Below are 7,500 nucleotides of genomic sequence, written 5' to 3' on the forward strand. Positions count from 1 at the left end.
ACAGCTGTATAAAAGATATCAGGTAAGAATATGATAGTCTTTGATAGGTAATGTCAGTCTTTTAGTGTCATGTCCAATTTTCTGTGGGTAAAAAATAGTCATTGGAGAATCATATATATTTATATAGAGATATAGATATATGTGTATGCATATAGATATTTGGTATGTGATATATTGAAATATGTTTGTTAATTTTTGTCTTCCAACATGCTACACATTCCTTTGTCTTCCATACCCTCCCAATACCTAGCTCATTGTCGTAGTGGGAGGGCTTAGGAGACTGAGACTCAGTGTAGGGGATCACCCATACCTTGGGCCTCAGCCCTTGCCTCAACTAATTTTACTTGGTCCTTCTCTTCTTTCCTTTTCTGTATTTTCTTTATTCCCTTCCTCTGTTCCATTCCTAAGTTGTGAGAGCCGTGCTGAAAGGATGAAAGGTTGGCTTTGTGTCAGTCACGAAAGGCCTCTGGGAGCCATGGGCATGGTATTTCTTTGGTTAATTGCCTTGCCCTTACCCCTTATGGGGACCCTAAGGGGTAGACCATTTCTTCTCCCCAGTTTATTCAGACTCACCATGGCCAGTAATGAAGATTCTTTACCCTTGATAGAGGCATTAAGGCTTGCCCCTTTATCAGATAGTCTATCTGAATTTGATTTTCATGGTTTTCCGACCCCTGCCCCTCCATTGACCACGGCTTCGACCACTGATACTAATACCCCCTCTTTGATACTTCAGAATAACTCTAACCATTCCAAAACACCCACCCAGGTTATTATTCATCCTCTAGAAAGCACCCCAACATTCTCCTCGTCATCTCTTGCTGCACAGTCCTCTTCAGTGTCAACCCCCATTTCCCTTATTACTACTCTTCATCCTTATTGTCCTCCTCGCAGAACTACCACACTCCACACCATACCATCTTCCTCTTGCCTTCGTCCTTCTACTGCCTCTACCTCTGCAAACCTTTTGAGTACTCTCTTTGGCCCAGCCAAGTCGGATCGATTCTTTGTGATTCCCCCCACAACCCCCTATTCTGAGAATACCCTTCTCTTTCAGCAGTGCCTCATGAAATAAGTAGGCAAGGTTACCTTTCGCAGTCACCCTGATCGTTCATGCCTTGTCACGGTTACATCTGAAGCCCAAGCTCGTGCACTATCTACCTTAACTGACCTAACTGGCAAACCCATTCCTGCTGAACCTCACCCATCTCTACTGGAGCTGTTTCAATTCTTTCAATTTCCAATGCTTGTCCAATGTATAACAAGGACTGGTCAGACTGTGAAAATGCCCTACTTTCCTGCCTAGGTGAATATGATACTGCGGCAGTACAATGTTACACTGTTCCTCCCAGAGGCTAGCGTAAATCCCACTTCAATATTGCCAAGATCAGCTTCCATAGACAAGACCTCCCTCATGAGATTTATATTAGTGGATTATTTTATCATGTCTGACAATGTCAGAAATGTTGGCTTTTTGTCCACCCAGCCAAACATTGTCACTCCACAGCCTGCTGCCCTTTATGTTCCCAACCTGGACATGACCGTTCAAATTGCCCTGCTCAGTCACGTACATGTGCCCGCTGTGGAGACTCCCATAATGTATTTTATATGAGCTGCCCTGCCTATAAGTTTGAATGTGAGGTAGCAGTCCTCAGATTTAAGCTAGGCCACACTACGTGAGGCCAGACAGGAAGCACAAAGACGAGGTTTTTCTCTCTCAACTTATTCCAAAACAGTCCTTCGCTCTGCTCCCCCACCGTCTTCATTAGATGTTTCTGCATCCCCCCAGGTATCTCCCCTATACCCTAAACCTACGTACTATGTCTACTCATTCTATCCACCAGTCAAATCCGTTTTCCATTCTAAATCCAGATACTCCACTCTCTACCACTTCCTTGATACCTACCCCTCCTCCTCACTTCAGTTGTCATACCAGGCAACCTAAACGTTCCACTCCACACTCTCCTATAACATTCTCTCCTACACCTTCCTCTTTATCTGTTCCTCAGATATCTATCTCCTCTTCTCCTCCTTATAAGAGAACCTTTGTTTCTCAGTCCTTTTTACCCAACTCCCCTCCAGAAACCCTTGAAGTTGTCCAAAACTTCCTCCCTCTGCTCCCTCATCCATCCCCCCAATTGCTCTGTTCCTATTCCTATTACATTTGAAGTATATGCAGATATCCATCCTCCTCCTCCTCAAATTCCCTCTATCCCCCTTCCTCCTACACCCTCCCAACATACCCCACCCTCTCTACTGCGTCCACTTGAATACTCACACAAATTCTCTATCACAACAGTGATATGTATATATATATATATATATATATATATATATATATATATATATATATATATATATATATATATATATATATATATATATATATATATATATATATATATATATATATATATATATATATATATATATATATATATATATATATCTCCAGACCCCTCCCCTCCAGACATTCTTTCTGATACTTCACTGGCTTCCCCAGTCCTCCTTTCTCATCCCTTGATTCTTCTCCGCCTACTTCTCCAACAGCCACCTCTGTTTTCTTTGAACATTGTCCTTATTCCTTCCCCAGTCATAGATACACTGCAATGCACTCAGTAACTCTACCCCCTTATATTCCCCCTACCCCTTCCCAAAATACCTCATCCTCTCAATCACCCAAACCAATACCTCCCCCAAAACCCCATTCTTTTCCACTTACCTCATCCTCTCACCTACCCATACCACCCAAACCAACCCCCCACCCAAAACCCCATCCTTCCCCACTATCCTTCCCACTCCCTCCTGGATACACACATGAATCTCTTTTATCATAATACCTTTCCCTATTGAACCCCTGGACACTACTCCTTCACCTACTTCTGATCCTATATCTCAACCCTCAGATACCTAATCCCCTACTACTAAGACAACCATATCTGCTGTTATCACCTGTTATCTCTAATCCTTCCCCAGTCACAGATACAATGCAATTCACTTAATTGCTCTACCTCTTTAACCTTTCCCATTTACTAATCACTGTTCTCCTTCATTTTCTTCCCTCCTTTCCATTTTCGTTACCATACTTTCCTTTAACACCTAACACCTTCCCCTCTCCCTGGATTCTTCTTCTACTTTTCAACAGCTATCTCTATTCTTCCTTGAACATTTTTCCAATACCTTCCCCATTGACAGATACACTATAATTCACTCAATTGCCCAACCCTCCTCTTTATACTAATTTCTGCTCTAGTTCACTTGCTCCCCTATTTCCCTTTCCACATCTATACTATAACACTCTTAATCCTTTGACATCTAACACATTTTATCATAATCTTTAACTCTCATACCCATTTTCATTCCTTTTGGTGCTATGGCACATTTTAGCAGAGAGGGTGACATTTTAAACAATCTTCCATAAGTTTGGGGTTCATGTGTATAGAATATTTGTAGGATTCCACTCCTGTGTACTTCCAATTTTCTGGCTACAAGAATATGTGGTGCCCATGTAGTTATGCCAGTAAGCACATAGCCAGGCCACTTGGGTGCTGCAAAGTGTCTCAGGCCTTGAATCTTAGGAGTACACAGGAATGGTTGTCTTTGCTGTGTATGTAATCCATTGCACCCACCTCATATTAAGTTTTCCGTACCTGGCTTCTTTCTTCCTTCATTATTTTATCCTCTCCTTCTTTCATTGTTTCTGTCTATCTATTTCATTCCCCTTACATTTATTTTTTCCTATCATCCTTGGACCTTACTATAACACATTTAATAATCCCATAGTTGGAGAAGCTGGAAAATGATGATGTGCTGCAGTTTGTGTACGAGTCTCTCCTAAAGACATTAAGCATAGGGGAAGGAGACATTGAGGTAAGTGAAGATGATACTTAAACAATCAAGTATTCATTCATGATTGAAACCTTTTGTCAATTATAAGAAATTTGATATAAAAGAAATAGATATTCATGGTCTTAGTATTTAAATGAATTATATTTGAGAAATGTTTTGTAAGAAAAAAACAACAACAGGAATGTTAATTAAAACTTTAATTTTTTTGTCATTAATGAGAAATTGTCTATAAAATAAAAAGATGTTTATGTTGTTGTCTTAGTATATAAAGTAATTATATTTGAAAAAAATATTTTGTAAAAAAAAAAAAGAAATAAAAAAAGAAAGAGAAAGAAAACAGGAATGTAACTTTAGTGCAATGTGTGCAAGAATATTTACTGTCAAATATCTCTAAAATTTAGTGATTTTCAGGTTTCTGTGGGAAATCAAGGCTCACAGTACTCTTCACTGCTAGTCCGTCTGCCATTGAGTCTTCAAGATGTACCACCAGTTCTAGTTGATGCCAACACAGGCCCAGCAACAAGCTTACTTCATGTCACATTTCAGGGGGTAAGCTCAAACGTTTGTAAAAATTGGATGCTTTTCATAAAGTGTGTGAATGTACACCACACGTCTATATATTAGATTTTGTTATCACTCATAATGACCAAGGAGTCACTCTGCTAGTCCTACATCAGATTTCAGGAAAAAAAATTATTTCTAGTACTGTTATTATGCACATTAACCCCTTGGACCCGGATGACGTTGTGATCACATCATGGAAAAACTTGAGTCAAGGGGCAGGACAAGAATCAATTGGTGAATGCTCAAGAGCAACACAGAATTTCATCTCATAGGAGACACTGGAAGCCACAGATGCTTGTCATGTGCTTCGTCTGACAGGGATCGGGATTTGCACTGTTTTCAGGTGTGCAGAACTTGGTCACTGTTGAGGAGTGACAAGGAACAGTTTATTAGGAGTCTTGTAGAGGAGGTTGAAAGCCATTTCCTAGTAAATGACCTTCACCCTGCATTCCAAGCCCTGAGAACTCCAAGCCCTCTTCACAGGTGACCAGTTTGCTTAGTAAGTGGCCAGATCGTCTCAGATCCTGTTGCGGTGTGATGGGACTGTAGCAATCACTGAGGCATCACACTGCTCACTATACCAGGCAAGGTTCTCACCCACATCCTTCTGAGACATATCAGAGACCACCTGCTTAGGCACCAGAGGCCAGAGCAATCTGGATTCACTCCTGGTAAGTCCACAATAGACCGTATCCTTGTGCTTTGAGTCATTGTAGAGCGCCGTCATGAGTTTGGGCGTGGGCTGCTTGCAGCCTACATCGACCTCAAGAAGGCATTTGATACAATGCATTAGGAATCACTCTGGGAGATCCTGAGATTGAGAGGAATTCCAACAAAGATTGTTGGATTAATAGCAAGACTGTATACTGGTACTGAAAGTGCTGTAAAGTGTGTGTGTGTGTGTGTGTGTGTAAGGGAGGGGGGCTGTCAAACTTCTTTCCTGTTAGTTCAGGAGTGAGGCAAGGCTGTGTCCTTGCACCAACACTTTTCAACACTTGCACGGAGTGGATTATGGGCAGAGCTACTGTTCAAAGCCATTGTGGAGCAACTCTGGGCAGTATCAAGGTTACTGACCTTGTCTTTGCCGATGATGTTGCTAATTCTATCTGAGTCTTTGGAAACCCTAATGGTGGCTCTGGATGTATTTAGTAATGAAGCGAAGCCCCTGGGTCTAGAAGTCTCCTGTTCAATCAGTACGTGCTTGCAGCAAGAACATTGAAGTCACAGAGAGCTTTACATATCTTGGTAGTGTAGTTCATAACTCAGGGCTGTCAGACCAGGAAATCAGCAGATGGATTTGGAAATGCCAGTACCTGTGCAGAAGGACCAAGCTATACGAGTTTTGCTATATGGCAGTGAAACCTGGACATTATCTTGTACCTTGGAGTCTCATCTTGATACCTTTTGTAATAGGTCCTTGCTCTGGATCATGGGGTACTGTTGGCGGGACCATGTGTACGGCCACCTGGCTCACTTTCCACAGGATGATCCTGCCCACCAGGTTGACTCTGTATGAGACAGCCCTGGGTGGAGGAGGTCTGTGGGACGACCTAAGAAGTCGTGGCATGGGCAGATCAATCAAACCTGTCATGAGGAGCTCAAGATGGGCCAAGTGCCTACCTAGCGGCTTGCTATGAGGGACCCTCAGAGGTGGATGTGGATATGTGACCCCGTTGGTTTTAGCTCCTCGATGATGATGATGAGGGGCGGGTGGCATGAAGAAGCTGTCATTGGGCAAATTGGCCTTTGCCCAGATGATGCAAACTTACTGTCATGATCGAAGGACAGAGTGACAGAAAAGACTCCCCATGAGTACACAAACCTCTTGGAGTGTGATTTGACTCTTTTGGCACTTTGAAGGGGGCTTTAGCATTTTTCCCATCAATAAACGAATGTAGAATGTAATGTGTGTAAGCAGTGACTGGAAGAGCACTGGCTCCAGGGAGGACACCATTTCCATGCTCTGGGGAGTATGAGCAGCCGACTGGGCTTGCATCTGAGGCATGTTTCAGACAGAGGACAGTATTTTGGTGTATGATATCTTCCAAGTATAGCAGGCAAATGATTTTTGTGCTGAATATTGCCCTTTCTACAAAACAAAAACCAATTTGAGCATCACGTCCTGCTCTACCTGAGGCAGTGCCCCAGAACATGTGACATATGGGCTTGAAGGTACCTCATAATGCGTGCATCATGGTAAAATTACATTAATGACTAGTTATCCGTAGCCATGCCCAATTTAGTCATGATGTAAATCCACATCATCCAGGGGCTAATTGTTAACTATACCAACCCATTGCATCCAGTTTCTTCACAGCAGTCACATAGCCCAAAATGCTGGCCTTAGGCATATGTGAGTGGCTACTCAGACTAGTGCACGGCTTGTAGATGGGTGCACACAAACACTCATATGCAGTGACAAGACTATATGCCCCTCCTTTACAGTGATGTTTACTTTTCCAGTCATGGCTCACAAACTTTAAATTCAATACTTGTTTATAGATGGAAATAATGCAAAAGCTTTCTAAATGCCAAATGAGGCTAGTCACCCTCAAAGGGTTTTGTGCACTCGTGGATCTGGATGCTTCACTGCCATCACATAGCCCAAAATAAGGCATTAGGCTTACTTGAGCAGTAACTCTGACGAATGTGCGCCTTATAGGCCAGGTGCACGCAAACACTCGTGTGTGGTGACAAGACCCCATGCAATGTTATTTTTTTCTTTTTATGCATAAGCATTTTTAGCTCTTTGTACATTTTCCAATGTCTCTATTTGTCATTTGATTTGCCTTATCCAGATGGTAATAGACAGTTTTCCCTGCACAGACTCCAAATCATCTCTCAAGGTAATCCATAACTCAGTGCATATAACAAAAAAAACATTTTGTGTCTCATTTTAGAAATTTTCCATAATAAATTTTTCTGTAATACAACCTTCACTACCAGTAAGATCCTGAGCATAGAAATAGCATCCTGGCACTCTTCCAGTCATGGCTCATGGATGTACATTCCACATGTGTTTATTGATGGAAGTAATGGTAAAGTCCTTTCCTAAATGCCAAATGGGTTTAATCATCCTTCAAGAGC

At 42.0% G+C, this 7,500-nt stretch overlaps 1 protein-coding gene across 1 annotated transcript in view; it reads left to right on the forward strand.

Annotated features, from left to right (window-relative positions):
• LOC113808271 (BRISC and BRCA1-A complex member 2) overlaps nucleotides 1-7,500 on the forward strand; it is a gene marked incomplete at its 3' end in the record, with an annotated part of 41,899 nt that overhangs the window by 33,048 nt on the left and 1,351 nt on the right. The window contains 3 exon segments of the mRNA XM_070121947.1: nucleotides 1-22; nucleotides 3,784-3,870; nucleotides 4,261-4,398. The exon segment at nucleotides 1-22 is cut by the window's left edge and continues 68 nt beyond it. Coding sequence (XP_069978048.1) covers nucleotides 1-22; nucleotides 3,784-3,870; nucleotides 4,261-4,398 — 247 coding nt within the window.

The sequence above is a fragment of the Penaeus vannamei genome, chromosome 5 (genome assembly GCF_042767895.1).
Source record: "Penaeus vannamei isolate JL-2024 chromosome 5, ASM4276789v1, whole genome shotgun sequence".
NCBI lineage: Eukaryota > Metazoa > Arthropoda > Malacostraca > Decapoda > Penaeidae > Penaeus > Penaeus vannamei.